At 32.8% G+C, this 23,577-nt stretch overlaps 1 protein-coding gene across 1 annotated transcript; it reads left to right on the top strand.

Moving 5' to 3' along the window:
• The first annotated feature begins 2,868 nt into the window (after positions 1–2,868).
• LOC120348706 (protein takeout-like) lies at positions 2,869–18,376 on the top strand. The gene is made up of 5 exons (XM_039440077.1): positions 2,869–3,268; positions 12,370–12,453; positions 13,701–13,848; positions 14,905–15,038; positions 17,989–18,376. Exons 1-5 carry the CDS (start codon positions 3,190–3,192, stop codon positions 18,159–18,161), a joined length of 618 nt encoding a protein of 205 aa, XP_039296011.1. The 5' UTR covers positions 2,869–3,189; the 3' UTR covers positions 18,162–18,376.
• Positions 18,377–23,577: the final 5,201 nt, after the last annotated feature.

The raw sequence follows: 23,577 nt of genomic DNA, 5'->3' as shown, positions 1-23,577 counted from the left end.
TCATTGCTTTTAATAGCCGAAGTCAGTAAAGTGAGGTTGTAACTTTGATCTTTCAGTGCACCTGATAAATAGCATCTCTGCTTCTCATTCAACCAATTCTGACAGTTGAAAGCAACAAATGAAGAGCGCAAGGTCAAGCTCCTTCACTGAACAAGAACTTGAGTAATTACTGCTACTTCCTGTAATAACACCAATTAACTAGTTTTTATCATTTATTTTTAAATCAGCATTGTATGTTGCAAACAAATTGAAACTCGGATATCAAGAAGAATAAATTGATATGAAAATTTGATCGAATACTAATCGTTTCCTGAAATTCTTATGCATTACAAGGTAACCTTTTTTCCGAGGATGATGCCCATATGAGATCCAGGCTTGTGCGTGAGTTATGAGACGGATGATTATGAGAGATGAGCGGATCTACAGCTTGAGGTGGGTTCCGAACCACCGGGAAGCGATTATTAAACTCATAAATTATATTTAATTTAATTATATTTATTATAAGAGTAGTTAGTTTAACTCCTCTTGAAAAGTGGTAATATTATTATCTTTCTCATTCAGTATATTTCAGTGGCGGTGATGATTTGTAAAATAAGCAGCAATGAAGAAGAAGAAGAAGAAGAAGAACAACAACAACAACAAAATTTAGTAGATAAAGACCAAATGAATGCCAAAAACAAGTAAAATTCCGAAAAATGTTATAATTAAAAAATATGATTGATCTATTATACGAATTTTATTGATCGATATTATTATTGTGGCTCCAAAGAGCACATGAACAATAAATTGAATAGATTCAACCCAACAACAAATATTGAAACAATTTTAAGAGGAGAATAATAAATATTTCTTAAGACAGGTTTCTCTATTTGCAAGATCTATTTTCTTTGGCCCTGGTCATTATCATTTATCATTTTAATCCAGAGTACACTTCAAATCACTAGTTTCAATTTATTTTGGATTCTTCTAAGTTCTAGCCTGCTCTTCTGCGACTCGGAATGTATCTCAAACCTCTATTTGAAAGATCTATTTTCTTTGGCCCTGGTCATTTATCATTCTAATCCAGAATCCACTTCAAATCACACCTTTAATTTCTATTTTATTTTAGATTCTGTTCAGAGTCTCTTCTGCGACTCTGAATGTATCTCAAACCTCCAATTACATCGATGTTTCTCGAAATTACCTATCACCCAACTATTATCTCATAATTATTGTTACATACATGCAGAACGTTATATCAAACCTTGAATTCACTAAGAGCATCCCAATAATTTTAATTCAAAATAGAATCTCAGTTTTCAAGGTCTTTTCAACTTTTTTTAGCTGATAAAAACACCTTTAGTTTCACTGTTGCAGCTTCTTCTTTTGTTTATTTTTTCTTTTATTCACTTCTTGTCTCCCAAATCTTGAAAAAACACAACTGGAACTTTTTTATTTTCATATGCGATCTAATTTACATTCAAAATGTGTATATTTTCTCTTTCTAATCTCTTCATCTTCTACGTTTCTGTTTCTAAAATACTCTTCTATCTCATCCATCACGCCTCTTCCCTTCACATAAAATTTTATTTACATTGTAAATCGTTCTTCTTCGTCATTTTTTTCAGAAGATTTAAGTAATTTCTTCTTATTTTTTCGTGTAATGTTTTGCCTTTTTCCACAAATAATTATACTTATCACAATCTAACATTTTTCCTCCTAAACAGCACGCAAAGAGTTACCAACTATGATTCCTCTTGATTGTTTTCAACTTTTTCTTCGTATCTTTTTCCTTCTCTCCCACACATATTATAGTCTCTCCTATCTACGAATTCATCTTTCTTTAGTTATCCACCGCAATTCTTCTCTCCATTCTCTTAAAACTCTAGTCTCCTATCTCCTCCTTCTTTGCTGCAACATCCAAACCCTATGGATATTACCTCCTACCTCATTTTCTTCTCCATTTACACTAATATTATTCTTCACTGATTCTTCTGTTTTCTACCCTCTCCCCGTCATTTGAACTTTATTCATTTACTCATCTCAATTTTCTATTCTGATTTACTCCTACCTTTCATCAGTCATTCTCTCACTGATTCTTTCCTTTTCTCTCTATCTGTTCCCTCTCTCTTCTTTTCTCTCAATCCCAATATTGCAATCTGCATAAATAAAGCACTCAATCAATCAATCTCTTTTTCTCTTCCACGAATCTCCAAATAATTCTATTAACTTCTTAATCTGTCTCTGCTTATTTCTCTTACTCTCTTCTCTTCTTCTTGTTCTTTTTCTCTCCCTTCTCCTTCTTCTTCTTCCCCTTCTCCTCCTCTTCCTCCTGCTCTTCCTCTTTTCCCTCCTCCTCTTCCTCTTCTCACTCCTCCTCCTCCTTGAAATATATTACCTTCATTATTCCATTTTGAAAATTCTTTTTCTTCTTCTTCTTCTTCTTCTTCTCCTTTTCTTCCTTTTCTTCCTTTTCTTCTTTTTCTTCTTCTTCTCCTCCTTCACTCTCTTCTTTTTCACTATCTCCTGCTGCCTTCATCTTCATAATTTATTTTCTCCCACTCCTTCATCATGTCCCTCCTGTCTTCCTCCTCCTCCTTTCCTTTCTTCATTTTTTCCTTCTCTCCCTTCGCCTTCTCCTTTTCTTCCTCTTTCATCTTCAATAACTTTTGCTCGTGCTCCTCCTTCTTCTTTTCCTACTCCATCCTTGTTATTTTTTCCTCTTCCACTTTCTTTTTCCCCTTTTTCTTTCCCTCCTCCATATTATCCTTCCCTTCTGCCTGATACCTCCTCCTCCTCTTCCACCATCTCCTCCACCTCCTCCTCCGGTCATCCACCTCCTCCACATCCTAATCCTTCTTATTCTCCTCGTTTTTCATCCTCTTCAATACTCCTCTACCCATCCGTCTTCATCATCTTTTATTGTCTTCTCCCTTCCCTCTCTCTCTCTCTCACACAGCCCACCGAACAAGGATAACCGACGCAGTCCCTCTCGGAGAGCGCGAAAAAAACAAGATGGCGCCTGTGAAGCGTACAAATAGAGAGTCGGTAGAGTGAGAAGTATTTAAGTAAAGTGGACTTGGCAACCGGTGCTTAGCTTGGTAGCCGCTTTCATTGTAAAGTACACCATAAGTTTTCTCGTTCTACCATAAGTTCTTTCGCTTTACTATAAGTTTACTTCTTGTACCAGCTGCTAATTGTAATAGCACAATGCGGGTCTCCAGTCAAATATTGGCAGTCGCTTGTTTTTTGGGATTATTAGGCATTGTCACACCGGCCAATAAACTGGGTAAGTCCTTCTAAATCAAACAATACATTCTTCACTAAAATTTCTAATTTTTCCATGTCAGTCGTAACTAATTTCACTCTTACAGGAGTAGAATAACGTACAGTATAATATAGTTTCTCGTAATATATATTTTTCACTAATATAGAATAGTTTTTTCCTTGTATTTCTTCTCCTCTCAACCATTTAAGTGCTGAAGAGGAGGGTATTCTCGATACCCTCTCTGAGAATGGACTTCTTCTAAGGTCCAAACTTCACCGTTTCATGTGAAAACATAACAGTAGTACCTTGACTCGCATAATTTATCATTTTTCTAGCTCAATATTATTGTAGAACTCTTTAGTTTAATATGATTTACCATGTTATTTTACAGCTACTGGTAAAATAATAGATATTCATAACGCTAGAACGTAAGTTGAATTTTGTTGTGTTAAACACATGAATAAAGGAATCTGAATCTGAATCTGAACCATTTTAAATGAAAAATGTCCTTTCTATTGCGTTTATTGTAATTTTCTTGATTGGGGAACAATCTTTGTGATTCTCTCGTGTAATCACATATTGTTGTAGATAAATGAATAATAAATAGGGACAGATTGATTATATCCAACATAACAAATGAAAACTCAGGTTCAACTCCACTATCACTTGGAATTTGAAGGATTTTTGAATAGTGTAGGTTAACGAGAAGCTTATCCAAGGCCCAAATTCACCAAAAACGAAAACAAGGTTTAAGTGGCAGTTGATTCTAAGTCGGATGATTTTGAATGGGTTTTGTTATATGATTTTTTGTTCATTTAAGGTGCGTACAGATATACGCGCCGCGAACATGAGCAATTCACTTTTAATCAGCTGATGCCAAGCTTTTTATATTTGTATCTTACCGTTTCTGTAAAAATACAGATAGTCAGCTATTCGCGGCGCGTATATCTGTACGTACCTTTAGAATCAACTGGCGCTCAAAGTTTTCGTTTTGGTGAATTTGGTTCTAAGAAACAGTACTAATCCGACACTTTGGCCTGTATGCACCATCCCAGTTTAAACGGAGATAGATCCGTGGTTTAAATCCTGAATGTAACACGACTTATAATGCAGGGTAAATGTGTCCGGTTTACGTGTAAACCTATAGTTTTAGCGTTGAACAAAGACAAGGATGGTATATAGGATAGATAGGATGTAGCAGGATCTATTAGTGAAGTAATGTAATACAAATAATATCCGTATATGTTCTATATATCTCTTTTCTGTTTAGGGCTACTTGTAATATAAATAGAAATACAAATCTCAGTACCCTTTCAAATTATTTTATCAGAACATGAAGCCTCAGAATACCCTCAAGAAAGGGTACTGAAATTTGTATTTCTATTAATGTCCTATATACTCTTCTTTGTACAAAGATGCTGCATATTATTGAAGTTTCAATTACAAGTTTCACCGATTTGGTTTGAGTCAATGATCTGTCTTGTCAATGCCTTCTATAGAGGGTAACTGATACCGGTTTAATGATGTAATATCAGATGTTCATTTCCGTTTGAAATAATCAATTATATATTATCAAGCAAGAAATTATATTGTTCAATTATTTCATAATGAATTTTCATAATCAAGATTGAATATTTTGTTAGTTAATTATTAATTCCACATTGTTAAAAAACAATCTGGCAACAGAGCAAAGCGAGAAAGAGATATCGCTATCCTCTTTATTAATCACTGACATTATAACGTGGACCTCACTATAGTTTACTCAATTGAAATTCTGAATCTTTGAACAATAAGCTTCATAAATATTTCTGCTATTAGTAGAGCTTCCACCATTAAGTAATTTCCAACAATATTGTCAACGTGTTCACCGATCTGAAAGTGAATTTTCTGCGAATAAAAGATTAATAAATAGCACTTCATATCGTATCAGTCCAATAAACAAGTCTTCTATCAAAACTTGCTAATGAAACATTACAGAATTCTTCTCATTATTACTCCAAATTCACTTTGAAGAATGATCCTGATCAGTCATTAAAGATTAGGCTTCTATTAATAGTTTATCGCTCTTATACTTTATATTATACTTTTCTCTCCATAAATTCCATAAGAGTACAGTGGAGTGTTCTAGTGTACGTGAGGTTAATGAGTCTACAAGGACAACATCTGCACCAATAATTATTGTGAAAACCCGAATAGGTGAATGAGAACTGATAATCTTTTTCTAAATAATTTCTACTCACTAGATAATTAGCGGAATATTTCAATGTAGATCACTGAATTACTGTAATCAATGATGATGGTAATGATTAATCATCACTGAATTCAAATCGTTTACTGAAATTATCGGGAATCGACAAGTTATTGTGAAAAATAAACCACGTTTTATTGACAGATTAGCACAGTTAATGACATCCAATAGCTGTTTTGATGCTGACAGAGATAATCTCTGGTGATTTCAAATAAAAATTGTAAACAAAGCAGCAAATATGTATCCTGTTTTTGCAAAATGGAAAAGCCTACAGAAGATTCCATTAGTTTAATAACCTACTGTAGACAGTGAGAATATAACATTACATCACATTCTATACTCTATATTCTATGCTCTTACATTCTATTACATTCTATACTCACTGCGTGTAGACGGATGGAAGGAACAAACAAGGAAAATATTAGGTATTTTAGCTTAGACTTGCTAATAATGTTGTATGCAAAACAATATAGTTTTATTTTTACTTGTGTATCGACTAGATTTCTCTTGGAACTGTTGTAGTAAGATTTACTTCAGTTTTAAAATACTGTAGATGAATTTCATATAAGACAGCATACTTGTCATGTTTTCAATTCCACCGCCTTCTATTCTTTAGTTTTTTGTTTGCTAGATCTTATCGACCCCTACACACAAAGTAATTAGATCATACATCTGTAAAGCATTCATGAAAAGTAGTATAAATACAAACAAATATCCTATTATTAATATAATAATTGCCAGCAATTTCTGTATATTTATATCTGGTTATTTATGTTCAACGGATCTTGAAAACGGCTCTAACGATTTTCACGAAATTTAGACCATAGTAGGTTTATGATATAAAGATTCGATTGCACTAGGTCTCATCCTTGGGAAAACTCGCTGAACGACATTAAAAGGATAATTCATCCTTTGCTGAAACAGCTGAGACTTTCGTCGTCTGTGGATGGTGAAAAGTGAGCGAGTGATTCTGAGGAAAATCAAAATATCGCATCCCCGAAATTCATAAGCTGACGTATAAAATAGCTGTAAAATATAAACACGATCATTTTAGAGAAATGTGTTCTGCTTATCAATAAATAAAAATAACGAGCGAAGCTCGGTGCCCCGATATTAAACTTAATAAGTACAGAGATATAGTTCTACAGTAGTTAGCTGTGATTCCAGTCATATCATGGTGATACAAGTCATTCCAGAAGACTTCACCTGATATTTTAATAACAAATATCATTTTTTATTCTTGTTAATGATTATACAAAGTGAGTGATATATATGGGAACCCTTCAATAAGTTGGAGACTGTTGTAGATATAATACTGTAACTTTCAGGATAAGTTATTGGTCAAATACTCTACGTTTTGACATACAACTGAATTTCAACCACTTATAAGGGGGTGGACTTAGGGGGTTGTAACTCAAATATTTTAGAAGTAAACACCCATTGTGTGATACATCATTTTGGAGGCCTTTTCAAAACGAGAAAGATGACATCAATAAAAATGTTTTGTGATACTTTCATCCAAAATGGCGGCTGATTGGACTTTATGAATTATTTCTCAGGAAAGCTAAGATGGCAAACCAATGCTGATTCCGAACAATGACTTTTACTATAATAATCAATTTGTTAAGAAGAAACTGACTTTTTCTGTTGTAAAGCATTGTTCCACTATCTTATGAGATCAGCTGAGAATTTTAACTTCCAGCTGTCACCGGTTCATCAAAACTTCCCATTTAACCATGCTGACATTTTTAAGTTAATCACACCACAAAGTAGTAAGCTCCTGCTCGGAAAGGAATTTATAGAAGTTTTTCTTTGAGGATGGAGCACAATGAGCTCCAGGCTTGTGTGTGGGTAATGAGATGGATGATGATGAAATATGAGTGGACTTTCAGCTCTAGGTGGGTTCCGAACCACTTAGGGCCGGTTTCCGAGCGCGGGATTTAGTTAAGTCCTAGACTTTAAGCAGCTGGAGTCAGAAAATTGGTTTTCCAAAACGGGGCGTCATTTTGAATTATTTAGGAATGTCTAATTTCGTCAAGGAAAAACGTTTCCAATTAAAGAAATGAGAAAATAAAAACTACGACTACTGTTATGAAAGCTGCGACTACGCCCCGTTTTGGAAAGCTAATTCTCTGACTCCAGCTGTTTAAAGTTTAGAACTTAGCTAAATCCCAAGCTCGGAAACCGGCCCTTAATGTTTGTTGGTTGACATGTTTGTTGACCGAACATAGTGAGGTCTATATTTCAACTCGATTTGCTTTTGTCTGTTTGTATGTAACGCGATTACAGCCAAACGCGTTGATAGAATTTGATGAGATTTGGCAGGAATATTCCTTTTCCAATTGCGCGTCGATGAATACACAAGGCTTTTTGAAATTTTGCATTTTAAGGATAATATGAAAAGAAAAGGAATTTCTCCATACTCTGATATCACTATATATCATCTACTTTGAAGATAGGATCAATCAGACTATAGAATTATTCATAATCAGCTGACATGTGGATTATTCATTAATCATTGTGGATACAAATTCAAACGTGAACTGAGTTCATTAACATAAGTGAGTTTTTGATCTAGGGGAAAACAAATAACAGTTTTTAAGAGTAAATTCAACTGTGTTTGTGATTCAACTGAATCAACAAGAACAGGTGACTATATCAGATACTTGTGGATGAGAAAACTGCGTGAGGTCTACTGTTCACAGAACTACTAGTAGCATAAGTTCATACAATTGAAGCTATGTATAGGCTACTGATATGAATCAGTTGAATTGGCTTTACACATGAAAAATTTCGTGGTCGGTGGTCTTGTTTAGTTACGAGAGATTAAGACAACACTAACCTTGAAAAATCTTTTAAAAATAATACTATATGATAATCAGCTACGTGAACGCATCCAATTAGACACGGTTAATGAGTTCAGACGTTTCCAAGTGCCCAATAGTTACATTAAGTTATGTGAGATTCTCTAGAATTTTAGCTGTTATCATGATTGCAGTGTTAGGTGTTACCTACCTCTCCAATAATACTTACCACTCCTACTCCTCAGCTCTACAGGTCTTTACAACCCTTGGCTTCCCTCTAGCCTCTCCATCTGTCTCGATCCTCGGCCAATAATAACTCTCCAATAATATGAAGGCTTTTATTAATCGAGTAGCGAGTTCCTACTTCTCGAGCTGTTGATCGATTGTAGGCTTGCTTATTTGTATGTTCGACGATCGCTTTAATAGAATTGAGGATTGAGCATATAGTTCTTAGTTTCAAAGTTCTTGCTTGTGATTAGTCATGCAATCTTGATCTTCACTATTCTGACACAGAAGAGGAAGAAGAAGAAGAAGAAGAAGAAGAAGAAAAACAAGAAAACCAAACAATGATTGTGCAACTTATAGGAATGGAAGTAATTCAAATAGAAAGGTCTTCAGCAGAATCAATATAATTATCAGTCATTATCGTTTTATTTGCAGATTTGCAAATAGGAACACAGAACCTATCAATCACACACCTCGAATAAAGTACATCATTCAAAAAACAACAAGTCATTCTCACCGAGAAAAATTATGCCAGTAATTATTTAATCGAATTGAAGTATTTTGAGTAGTTAATGTAATAGTGCAAAAAGTATAGTGTGAAAAATATAAATGGATAAGAGTAAAGATTAGATCTCATAAGGGTATAATCTATATGAAATAGATGTTATTTTTGTCTATCAGACACTAACTTGTCTATCAAGGTAACATTCTTCTTTTTCTTCTTCTTCTTCTTCTTCTTCTTCTTCTTCTTCTTCTTCTTCTTCTTCTTTTTATCCTAGTACATTCTTGTAGATGACTCTCCTCGCTAAGGGGCTTTCAATTGTAATGGGTATTCAATTGAGAGAGGTTTTTCACACTGAAATACTCAGTTTCCCAATATAATTATGCTATTTTCAGTGATTTCAAATCAAATTATCTAGAAAGATGAGATAAACCCTTTATTGTTTTTCCTAGAATAATTATATCCTTTATTCTCATAAACCAATAGTCTCTTAATAATAAATAATCAGCCGTATATAGCCTTAATAGTCACTTAATCTCCTTTAAGAGTTTACCTTTTTCATAATCTCTCTTATTGTCAACGACCCCCTCTCCAAATCACATTCTTTTCGGTTATCATCCAAAATTTGTCACATAATTTCGATAAATACTCTACTAATTATAATAAATTATCCCACAATTCTGGAAAAAAATTCAATCGCGATATAACTATGAAATCAATTCTTATTTGCAAATTCTAATATTCTTTTTTTACGAATCATGATTGCAAATTAAATTATAGACTTCTATAATATTCATGTTTTCATAGCATGATAAACAAACACTCGTAGATTATCATATTTACGCAGTTCTCCAGCATAGGCTGCTACATGACATCATTATAGTTTGCTCATTTAATATGCAGTTCACCAGGCTCAATAGTTTTTATCAATATCACATGATAAAAATTCTCTCTATAAAGTGAGATTCAAACCAAACTGTCAGTATTCCTTATTAATAGCATCAATGCTTCTGCTTATGCTAATGATTATCGACATCAAATCATAATTCAAACAAAGCTGACAGTTTGAAATAAGTCTCTCTAAAAAAGCATGTTTTCCAAGCTCGAACCTGATATACATGGTCTTGTTACTTCATAAGTTAAAATAGTAAAATACTTCATAGGAAATTAATTATCTACATGACACTTCAGCTACTGTTGCTTGTGTGATGTGATATACAGAGTGAGTCATATATATGGGAACCCTTCAATAAATTAGAGACTGTTGTAGATATAGTACTGTAACTCTCAGGATAAGTTATTGATCAAATACTCTACTTTTTGACGTACAACTGAATTTCAACCCCTCATAAGAGGGTGACTTAGGGGTTGTAACTGGAATATTTTAAATATAAATGCCCATTGTGTGGTACATCATTTTTAAGGCCTTCTTAAAACAAGAAAGATGACATCAATTAGAATGTTCTATGATACTTGTATCCAAAATGACGGCTGATTAAAGTTTTAGTTATTAGTGAAAAATGAGGGGCTGTAACTCAAATATTTTCAATGTAAACACCCATTGTGTGATACAACATTTCAAAGGCCTTCTCAAAACTAGAAAGATGACATCTATAAAAAATGCTCTATGATACTTTTATCCAAAATGGCGACTGATTGAAGTTTGAGTTTTTAAAGAAATAATTGATAAATTTCAATCAGCCGCCATTCTGGATAAAAGTATCATAGAACATTTTTATTGATAGAGGAACATTTCTAGTTTTAAAAAGGTCTTTAAAATGAGGTATCTCACAATGGGAGTTTACATTCAAAATAGTTGAGTTACAACCCCTCATTTCTGTAAAAAATAAAAATTTAATCAACCGCCATTTTGGATACAAGTATCATAGAACATTCTAATTGATGTCATCTTTCTTGTTTCTAAAAGGCCTTTAAAATAATGTACCACACAATGGGTGTTTACATTTAAAATATTCGAGTTACAACCCCCAAGTCACCCCCTTATGAGGGGTTGAAATTTTGTTGTACGGTATGTTAAAAGTTACAGTATTTGATCAATAACTTATCCTGCAAGTTATATTATTATAGTTACAAGTCTCCAATTTATTGAAGGGCTTCCATACATATGACTCACTCTGTATATCGAAATATGTTTGTTATTTTACATATTATATTTTTGACAACATCCCAGTGTTTTCGTTATCAGCTTCACAGTTTGAAATGAATCTCTCTACTGCTATTAGCAGAGTTCCAAGTTGAAACCTGATCCACATGAGCTTGATACTTCATAAGTTACTGGGATGGTAAAAATTGTATAATTGAATAGTGTTTTCGTTTTCTTACTCAAGAAAGGAAGCTCAAGGTAGACTAGATTATTCCTGGAATAAGGAAAGAAGTCAGGTGTATAACCAGATATTAGATGTTGGTAACACACCATAATCAGTTATATGATGTTGAATAAACTTGGAAAAGACGCAATAAATTCTCTGATAGATGGATCAAAATAGTTGATATGATATGAATCGAAGTGATTTGGTGAGGGATATATTATAAAATTACAGCATTCCTCCAAACCAATAGTTTGTTTTTATAAGTCAAGTCAAGCACAAGATGTACTTTGCTTCATTCAATTAAATTATATGGAAATTTCTTGTTTTTTCTGGAATAAATTGTGCACGTGTAATGACTCTCTCATGTATTCACTAATTTTTTTTTTGCTCAAAACCTGATTCCCCTTCTTTTTGTCCAAGTTTATCTATTCCTTCAAATATCTATTTTCAAGTTTACTAGTAAGACTACAGTTACTATACATTGTGTGCAATCAAAAGCCTGGTTTTACCATTTTCTCTTCACCTTATTTCATACTTTATCTTTATCTTTAAGGATTCTTTATTTATTCTTTTTTTACAATGAAGCACAGATCGGGAGAGAAAAACTAAGATTATCTTATACTATTTCTCTCTCAAACTTAGGTAACATTAAAAATCCAAATGAGGTTATGTCTTCTAGATCTCCACAAAATTTTCAGTCCAAAAATATTTGTACAAACCATTCTTTTGAATTTAACTTTACTCAGTTAATTCCTCTAAGTCTTCAATACATGGTACACTTATAAAAGAATCTTATTTTGCTTCCATGCTTTATAGAAATAAATTTGATCTAAATCAAATTCTGAGATCTATTTATGCTCGATTAGTACAGTTTTTAAACTGGATCAATTCATACGAATTTCATATTATTTGAACCACTCCTACCTATTTCCTACAATTTCTCAACACTTTCAAACTTTCTATCAAATGATGACTGGAAAATGAATAATTAACGATGAATTTATATGTTCCAGGCACAGAATGTCTTGCGAAATCACCCAACCTTAATGAGTGTGTGAAGAACGTCGCTCAGGGAGTTTTCAGCAACATGCATCTTGGTAAGAAGATGACTAGTTTTGTTGAGTTTAGTTAACAAGTTAAACATTTATTTAAAAAATGAATAAAACTAGGTACTTGAATTTGTCACCAGGTACCGCTAATATAATTATTGGATAACAATATGCCGGTTGATACACCAATGTTAATATTATTTAATTTATTAAAATAAGGAGATCACGTCCTCGGTGCTACATCATAGTTAATTGCTGGTAAACTGAAGTACGCGATATAGTAATGAGTAAGCGGTGTGATTGGTAGATTAGGTGATAATCTGAAATTGGTCTAGACAAGCCACTCCAATTTGTGTTTCATTCAAATGCCACAGAAATGTCGGCTCATACACCCAAAGTGATAAAAATGAATAAGTTCACAAGAAACAAATTAATTAGAGTATTGAAATGCAAAACGAAATCAAAAAAATGTTCGAAACAGGATAAAATTAAAATTTTTAAGTATATTTTTTAAATGTAAAATTGTTTTGACGATTGGATAAAAATATAAAATATTAGAACATTATAATAATTTATTCAAATGATAATAATTATCACGTTGACTTTGGGCCTACAACGGCTTCAATCGATTTCGACGATACAACTATTGTAAAAATACATTCTTCATGAATATAGTGAGGTCCGCGTCACTACCTCCGTAAACCTCTTTACGGAGGTAGTGTATAGTGGCAGTGTAGAAAGATGAGAGGACAACGTTGCCGATTCTTTGCCTTGCCACTGCCTTCTATAGAAGGTAGCTGCTACCGGTATATATGATGAAATATTTACTGTTTATTGTCATAAAAATGATCAATAATTATTGTTTATTCAGCAAGAAATATTATGTAGTAATTAATTTTCATAATTGTGATTAACAGTTATTTCTACACTGTTGAAAAACGTTCAGAGTTAGAAAAGGATAGCGCTATCTGCTTTGTTGAATGATAGACAAGGATAGCAACGCCAATGTTAATCGAATACTGCCATCATAACGTGGACCTCACTATAGTAGTTTATTCAGGCCTAGACTTCTCCATATTGAACTCAACAAGAAATCACAATACCCAGTCGTAATACAGTATAACTCATTCATAATAAAATTATATAATTTAGATCAATTATACTCATGTGAAACAGATCAATTTATTGCAATCACGTGATTCAGATCAATTACAGTCACGTGATTCAGATCAATTACAATCATGCGAATCAGAATAATCACATGTGATACAATCGAGTTCCATTGTGATGAACAGGTTTCAAGGAGGTTGGAGTGCCGATAATGGATCCATTGCAAGTGGTGAAAATGGACATAATCAATGGACAGGGATCGGTCGTGTTGAACTTGGAATTGACCAACACGTCGCACTCCGGACTATCCAAAGTCATTGTCGACAGAGTTGTGTAAGTTTTAACTACTCGTATGTAACAGTTCATATAACTTACCAGACTTTACCTAATACACTATAGTTATTATTGTTCACTAAGTTGTAAGTTAGCCTATGTAAGTACATGATGCATTATAGACTAGCAGGTAACCCGAGCTTCGTAAGTGTCCAAATAAAAACTTGACAAACTGAAAACTTGAAGAATCAAAAATAGGCTCAGTGGTTGCGCTGATAATAGCTATCGACTTGTAATTTAGAATATTCATTTTATTAATAAATTTGTATATAAATTTCATGGCAAATTAATATATTTTAATTTGAATTTGAAAAAAAATATTTCGATTTGATAAGTTGTTGAGAAAGATTCTTGTGTATGCTACTCCCTTTGGAAGAGTGACCACTTGTAGTGCTTACTTTTCTAGATACAATTTAGGAGTCGAAAAATCGTATCTCGGTAGTTTGGAGCCCACCTAAAGCTGTAGGTTCACTTTTCTTCTCTAATCATCATCCGTCTCATTACCCACACACCAGAATGGAGATCTTGCAGGCATCAACCTCAGCAAAACATCACAATGTATTGAGTCACTTGACATTGCTCTGTTAAGGTGCGTACAGATTTACGCGCCGCAAACATGAGCAATTCACTTTTAATCAGCTGATGCCAAGCTTTTTATATCTGTATTTTACCGTTTCTGTAAAGATACAGATATAGTCAGCTGATTAAAAGTGAATTGCTCATGTTCGCGGCGCGTATATCTGTACGCACCTTTAGATATATCGTGTGACTTGGCTGGCTCAGGTCTGGTGTCAGAGTTGTCGGATCGCACCTGATTAATTTCAGGGCTTCTGACGTTGGATGATCTCAGATTTCCAGATATTGAAATCTGTAAGAGCCAAATTAATACGGTACTGAAGCTATTAATTACGCCTTAATGATACGTAACTCTGTACACTTCATCAATTATTATTTCTATAATTCTATAATAATATTATACATAGTAATTAATTCTATAATAATTCTTTCAAATAGCTCTTTCGAAATAAATGAATAATATTTTGATATATTTTGTAGAGCCGACCCGGAGAAATACTCGTTGGACCTATACATCACAGTCCCCAACTACAACATTGAAGGCCTATATAAGGCTAAAGGAAAAATTATCGTTCTTCCAATCCAAGGAGAGGGTGACAGCTATTTCAAATTCAGTAAGTAGACAATTTTCCGCTTTTTCCTGTTTCATTGGAAAAGTATATTCTAATATACGTAGAAATAGAAAATAAAAATTTAAGTCCCCTTTATTAAAATTGCTTACTCTCTAAAATTGTATTAAAAACTGTAAACAATAATTTAAAAAAAGATACTTAGATTTTTATTTTCCATGTCTATTCAAGAGTAGCCCTAACATAAAATACAATCCAATAAGTTATATACGTACTTTATTCAAAGCATTGTCCGCTCATTCATACAGTTCTCAATATACAGTAAAACCCCGATAAAGCTAATTCTTCGCTATAAGTTATAGTGGATCTTTTCAAATTTTCTTCAAATTTACTCGTACTTGAAACTAAGTGAAAAATAAACGCGTTATTGAGTTCCGATCTTCCCATACAACAAAGCTATCATTTTGTCTCTTGAAATAAGTTATAGTCTACTGTATTTCGTTGCACTAATTTTGTACATCTGTAAATTATTGGATTATTTTTCCTCATCACAGATATTTTTGGCAAAAATAATTTTTTACTTATGAAGAGAAAAATATGAAGTTGTATGAAGTACTCAAATATGTTAATTCTACCAAACATATTCCACTTTATAATGTCAGTGTTTAATTAGCAATGGTATTGCTATTCTCGTCCATCATTCAACAAAACGGATAGCGCTATCTCTTTCTCGCTTTGCTCTGTTGCCAGATCGTCTTTTAAAATTAAAAATTATTAATCAATTTATAAAATATTTCATTTTAACTATGAAGATTCACATTGAAATTATTGAAAAATATAATTTCTTGCTTGATAAATATAATTGATTATTTCAAACGAGAATGATCAGTTAATATTACATCGATAAACCTATTGATGGAATAGAAACCTATGAATGGAAACCTATTCATGGAATAGAACTCAAATCACCATACTACCTAGCTCAAATTATCTATAAGAATTTGCCGGACGTCATTAGGGAGGCTGAGGATTGCAGCGACGTGCTGTATAAAAGTAGGTTGGTCAAGTGGTTTTTTGGCATAGGCTGGATTGGAACTGAGGAACTGCTCCATTCACCGTACATCTAGTATAACTTACCAGCTCAATTTAAGTAAAATATAATTTTTTCGCTTCATTGCTGGTCATAAGCTCCCTTGCTCTCCCACTCGTAAATTTATAATCAACTCTGCTCTGCTATTGATCACGTATTTTTTTGAATAAACTATCAACAGCAGTTACATTTATTTATATAGGTTGTAATATTTTTGTTTCCTATCCATTTTCTCAACCTTCAAAATTCAAAATTCTTAGTTTTAGTTGCTTTTGAGTGAAAAAGAACTAAATTTCAGAAAAGTGGAATCATAACCTCATTTCGGACTTTAAACTATTATCTAAATTTGGGAGAGGAATAGTACAAGGAGTATCCTTAGTTTTTCTCTCCCGGTCAGTGCTTCTTGTAAAAATTATAATAATAGAATAAAAAAAAACATAAAGTAAATAGTTCATAGCACAGATAAAGATACATGTTACTCTATTTTGATGCAAGAACTCTCCCCCGTCCACAGACGTATAGTCTTCTTGGGGGAATTCCACGCCATCTATATACTAGCATTAATGTTATAATGTATCATTTTCTATTTTAATTGATGTATTCTATCTAATTTATGAAATTTTACATTTTTTTGTGATGCAATGTGGAAAATAAATTGATTTGATTTGATTTGAAACCTGTATCAGCTACCGTTTATAGAAGGCATTGACAAGACAGAGGATCGACAACGTTGTTCTCCTATCCTTCTTCACTGCCATTATAACGTGTACCTCACTATAGAACTATTTACATCATGCCATATTATTAAAATTCAATAATGTATTGCTCTTGCAACCAGAAGTAAACATCGATTATACCATAGGAAAGGAAAGTTTATGATTATAACACAAACCAATGAAGGTTTGTATTCTGTGATTTTGAGAATTTTGACTTTTTGAGAAGTGAGACATTTAGCTTAAAAATCTTGATATAAAGTGAAATGCCAACTAATCAAACTGTCATATCAAATTGGATTCCGCTCTTCGTGTAATTATCTGCAGTAATAAAACAGTGCAGTGGACTACCTCAACCGGTTTACATGTGTTCTAGTTCTTATCAAAGAAAGGTATTTGAACCGTTCTGCAGGACTGTAGACTATGAGATCACTTAGTGGGGTCAACTTGAAATATAAGCTAGCAACTTTCACTCTTGACATGTGAATTATGAAGAGTGCTAGAGACTGGATTAGTGAACTAATTTGATGGAGGTGAATGAACCTACTACTTTAGGTCGGTTCCGAACCACCGGGAATCTAGTGGAGCTTGTTTCAAGTTGTCAAATCTCTAACGAGATTACTTGGAGTACCTGCATCACTAATCTAATGTGGAGCGATAAGGTATTACGCTAACCCCTAATTGATCGTATGATTATCATGATTGACAGCCATATTTATGTCCAGTTTATGATTTTGTAGTTCTATATGAACAGATGAATGATTGCGGTTGAAATGTATGATTGCCATTTGAAATAGATGAACGGATTACTGAATTTTATCATAGAGAAAAGATAGCATAAGAAGATATCCCATGGTAAAGAGCTTATGCTATCTCTTCTCTATTATATTACATACCATAAAAAATAATGTTGAATGAGTGTGACGAATATACAATACTATGCAATACAATATTTCTATAGTCTATATTATAAAGTATCTATAGTGCTTCAAACTCTTCGTCAAGTAAGTTCTTTGTTATGTGCTTGAAATGCCTGTTCAATTGTTTAGGAAACCACCTAAAACTATTGATTCATCATCACCCTTAGTCATCGCATTACTGTTCATCGTCATTATTTATTCGACAAATTGAATACTTCAATTTCTTTTTTGTAATAAATTTCGTCAATAATCATTTCTATTTCTTTTTTTAGTGGGAATCAAAGCAGTTTGGAAGATAAAGGGCGAACCAAAGGTGAAGAACGGCAAGACTCACATGAAAATCACAAAGTTCGACGTGGAAATCGTTCCCAAGGATTTGAAAATGCGACTGGAAAATCTCTTTAATGGGAACAAAGAATTAGGTAACACTAGAGATTCGCCCTAGGTAGAAGTAGGCTTCAAAAAATCCAATAATTATTGTCCAAAGCTGAAATGAAATAGGGCTAAAAGTTGACATTTGCAAATGTAATGGCTCTCATGAGCCATATGTTTTGCATTTATCAAATATGTTCATTGCTTTTTACTGGATCATAATCTAATAACCGTTAATGTTTATTTTGCAACTGATTGATTGTTGGAAAAATGAACGAACAGCCCAAGCTACATTATTTTATTGTCACAATTTTTAAATACCGCATACCGTATTAAATATTAGTGAGCCCCCGGACTGGAGAACTAGCTCAAAATACCGCTGATATTCTGACAGCTGTTCTATTGAAATCTTACGGTCCCGATTCCGGTAGGAATCGATCTAAAAAATCCATAAGATTTTTACAATCGTGATTATCCTATACTATTAAACGAGCAATTATTTCTGATTATATGTTTGTATTTCACCGGATCTCGAGAACGGCTCTAACGATCCTCACGAAATTCAGAACATAGAAGGTTTATAATATAAAAATTCGATTGCACTAGGTCTCATCCCTGGGAAAACTCGCTGAAGGACATTAAAAGGATAATTATTATCCATATTTGGAAAAAAACAGCTGATAATAATTATTTCGTCGTCTGTTGATGATGGAAGTGAGTGAGCGAGTTCATGTGTGTGGGACTGAGTCAAAATTATGACTCAGCTGTTGAACTTTTGTAATCATTCAATCTGGTACTTAGTGCCGGTTGCAAAAAATCCGGGTTATATTTAATCCTGATTAATTCCAGTAGAAACATCTTTTTAGAAAATGGTCTTCTCTGATTTGGTTCACGTGAAATTAATCAGGATTAAAATTTAACCGGCTTTTGTGCAACTGGGCCTTTGTGAGGGGAATCTTTGCATTCCTCTGGGAATTAATCTCAATTCACTATGATAGGATAGAACATTTCTGTATGAACTATGAATGTTATTATAATTTCTTCTTTCGTAATAAATTTTTTATGCTTTTGTACTCCAGAGCGAAGCTCGGTCCCCGTTATTGATGTCATTACATGACACAAGACAAACCTATTGATATTTATATTAATGAATCACAAGTAAATACTCAAGTTCTCAATTTAGATAGAAATTAAATTAAGTTACATGTTAATTTACATTCAAATTTTCATCCCTAAGCTTTTGGTTTCAAGCTAAGATTAAAGAAAGAAATCATATAATGGTAGTCAATAATCAAAGTGATTGAATGAATTCTATTCAGAAGTATTCAAATTAACATTAATATGTCTACTTAATTCAAAATTTCTACTTCAATATTTATGGTAGTAAAGTTTAGGACATGAGAAATCAGCCACATTAAATGTTAGACTAATTATTATGAATGGACTCTTCTTTCTTCTTTCGTAATATATTTGTTATGCTTTTGTACTCCAGAGTGAAGCTCGGTCCAAATCAAAAAGAGGAACTCGCTACACCTGCTCAATAATATTTCAATAAGGTTGAGCAATACTGATCAGCCAAGTTCAACCACCCAATCTAGGATTTTTTCAAGCTAAGATCGCAATATTACTATATGGTAATGCATGTTACATTCTTTGTTTAAACCTCTATAGTTTCTTTAAAATAAGTTGAGACATGACCCTCCATCCAAATCTTCCACGATATTTCATAGAAATATTAATATTAAGTTCCTAGCTATTATATAAGATTATTGGCTGTCAAATTATCATTATTGTGAATGTTTTTTCATTGAACTGAATAGAAATTATTCGAGGGCCACATTCATTGTAGTTCTTTTTACTCAAAATTAAAATGATAAATATTCATCTATTGATAAAATTTCATTAAATACTCAACAACAAACTATTAAGACCATTATAATTATGAGGATTATGATTTCTATTATAAAGTGGATTGTAATAGGGATGTTATGTAGCTCTGTAGCTACATAGAGATTAAACTACGTAGCTTAATAATTTTAGAAGCTCCTTTTTTACCAGTGGGTAAACTCTTTACATAATTCTCATCTAAAGCGACAATTATTCTGGATTGTAATTTTATTAAAGTCCAGCAAAGCTGAATCTTATCATTTAATCTGAGAAATAGAATATGAAAATTCAATTTATGCAATTTATTTGAGTCTGAGAATTTAGCAGAAGAAAATCGTTATCAATTAAAGATGAGAGATTTCTTCGAAGATAAAATTCTTCAGTAACTGAAGGAACAAATGCTTAAAATCTCAGCTAATTGAAGGTGATATTCTATTACTATTGGAGAAGTTGCGAATGTTTATACTGGAATAATTGTTTGATTTAATTATATTTAACTGTGATTTATACAAATTTGAATAAGATTTCTACTTTATGATTCAATTGCTGACAATGTAATTAGTAAAGTACAATATTACTCAACATCACTGATGTATTTATTGGAAAATATGAAGTTTTCTACAACTAACCTCTCTTCAGGAAAATAAAGATACTATGAAAAATGTATGAGAATGGTATGGGAAGAAATCAGGATAGTTTTTTAGAGCACTTGTGTGTAAAAGTTTTTATCGTCTTCAGCTTTAAATCAAAAGTGAATGAGTTAGTAAAATACTTCGTTGTATATGAATTCTAAAATGGAATTCACTGATTACATGTATAAAAGAAACATAGTAGTCTACTGTCCTCAATAGAGAGTAAAATAGTTGATATAGTTGAGAGTCGAATATATTATTTCGAATTGTTGACCAATCAAAAGAGAGTGAGTGGAGTCGAAATATAGCAGCCAATAACTGCTGCCACCTACTGGCAGAAATGAGAGTTCGTCCAATCATAAGCGAGTAGGCGGAGTCTAAAGTGAAGCTCAATATGCCATCCAATGACTGCTGCTACCTTCTGGCAGAATAGAGTTCTATACGTATTGAAACGTGTTGAATTGTGAACCAACTAACCAACCAATTATAAAAATGGGAATAAAGAGGAATCTGATCGGATTACCACAAATATGAGTGAAAAACATGTAGCCTTGATTTTACAGAATTTCAGCGCAACATGTTCCCAGTAGCCTAAAGAATGTAATAATTTGCACTATGAAACTAACATTATCAAAAGTTTTTGAAACTTTATCAAGGTTTACTAGCAATTGTTTACGTGAAAATTATAGAATTGTCAGCCTGTAAAATGTTATAGCTGAAATCAACTACAAAGCTCAATCATAAAGAATAACTCCAATCACAAATCAAGCCCCAATCATCAAAGAGTAGCCCCAATCACATTGGTTCAAAATATTAAGTTTCATAGGCTTATTTCCTGAAGATTCAAGTCTCCTACAAGTTTTATAGTTTCCTGAAAGTTTCATGAATTATTTTATTTTCCGTGACATTTTTTTGGCTTTACTATAAGCTACACAACACATTAAAAGTGTTTGATAATAATATACCAAATAAGAGGTAAAGGATTCAACCACTTACAATTTTATAGGTTAATCTTTTAAGGCTAAAACATTTCAGGCTTCTCTATTATTAATATAAACTACCGGTACTCAAAGATAGTGCCATTAAAACTAGTTAAAACTATAGTAACTATATAATCATATACTCTACTATTCAGTATATGGTTATATAACTATACTATACTGTATAGTTAAAACTAGCCAACAATATTCAGTTTACTAGCTTCTTAGTTGCTATAAAAACTGTAAAATAGCCTATCACAGTGAGATTCTCATGTCTGTTAGTTGACTCTTGTCTATGGATATTAGATGTAAACCATACAAGAAATGCTGCCAGTTGAAAGTGAATCTTACTATAATAATTCATGAACTTGACCGCAGAGAATCAACTTCCTATATGCCAGCAAGTAAAGGTCATCAGTCCAGCCCGAGCAGTGAATAGCATTGACTTTTGATGTTCTTTTCGATACTTTTTTAATGAAACTTATCTTATTCACCCGGTAATAAGGAAGTCGCACATGCGGTAAAGACTGTCAAGGATCTATGATATAAGTTCCTTCTATTAATTCCACCTACTTCCTCGAATAGTTTCATATTTTTCAACAACGTCTGTAAAATAAATTGAGCACTCAACAGCCTACATTTGTACATTTCTACATTTTATAGAGCCTTCATTTGTACGCCAATTCATCATACTTTAAGATAGATAGATAAATTTCTCGATCCATGAAACATCTATAGATGCATAAGATATTACATTGTAGAACGGAACATTGCATTACATTACATTGGAACATTGTATCCTCATCATTTTCCATGCAGATTCAACCGCTCCCACGTAATTTCAAGCTGAACGAAACGTGCTCTGACTCCCTGCGATAACATAATATTATGACTTTGAACTGTAATAACTCCTTCGATTGTCGATCGATTTCGCTCGGTTGAAGCTCAGATTGAAGAGGAAATCAATGTCTTTCTTATATCAATTCAGAGGTCCTTATATTAATTCGATTGCAAAAAAAACCTGTCAAACATTAACAGTAATTAAATGCCAGGAGAACCAATCAGAAAAGCCTCCTTTTAAGAAAAGCCTTCTCTGATTGGTTATCGCATTAGAGAATAATTGTATAAGTGGTTGCACAAAAGCCTGTTGAATATTAACTTTGACTATAGAAAGACTAACTTCTTTCTATAGTCAAAGATATTAATCATGATTGAATGTGAGTTTCAATCAGAGATGGCTTTCTTGAAATAACTGCTTCTCTGATTGGTTCTCGCATCAGAGAATTGCATCAGGAGTTGCGCAAAAGCCTGATAGTTTTTTATTAAATACGAGAAACAATCAGAGAAAGCTTTCTTGAAATAACTACCTACCTCTGTGATTAGCTCTCGTAACATTTAATCACGGTTAAAATTTAATAGACTTTCATCAGACCGAGCCATAGAGACTTGGAGATTGCAATAATATATTAGCTTCAACAGGAATTAAAATTTGAATATATTCATGAGATGTGATAATTAATTACACGCAGAATCGCTATGACTAGACAAAAAATCAATGTTCACGTTCAATGTAATTTAGATGATAATAATAATAATATCGAGTGACCAGGCTGGCTCAGGTCTGGTGTCAGAGTTTTCAGGTTGCAACTGATCAATTTCAGTTTTTAATAATCTAGATAATCATATTGGGATACATTTAGTCGTATTTTAGATCATGGTTATTCGTTTGCGCTTGATTTGCAATGAATAACTTGAATGTAAATAATGATAATTTACTTACTCACAGGACTGGAGCAGTTTCAAGTTTGATGAAATAGTTCACTATAGATTAACTATATATTGATTAATATTGATTCACTAGATGACTGTCATTGGGAAGATTGTTTATAATTACTCAATTTCATAGAAATAAGTGGTCAATTATGTCAATCAATGCAAATTGACTATTTGTTCATCAAATTGAACTAATTCAGAATGGGTCAAGAAATCA

This window comes from Nilaparvata lugens, chromosome 13 (assembly GCF_014356525.2).
Source record: "Nilaparvata lugens isolate BPH chromosome 13, ASM1435652v1, whole genome shotgun sequence".
NCBI classification, from domain to species: domain Eukaryota; kingdom Metazoa; phylum Arthropoda; class Insecta; order Hemiptera; family Delphacidae; genus Nilaparvata; species Nilaparvata lugens.
This window is presented reverse-complemented; position numbering and strand designations above follow the sequence as displayed.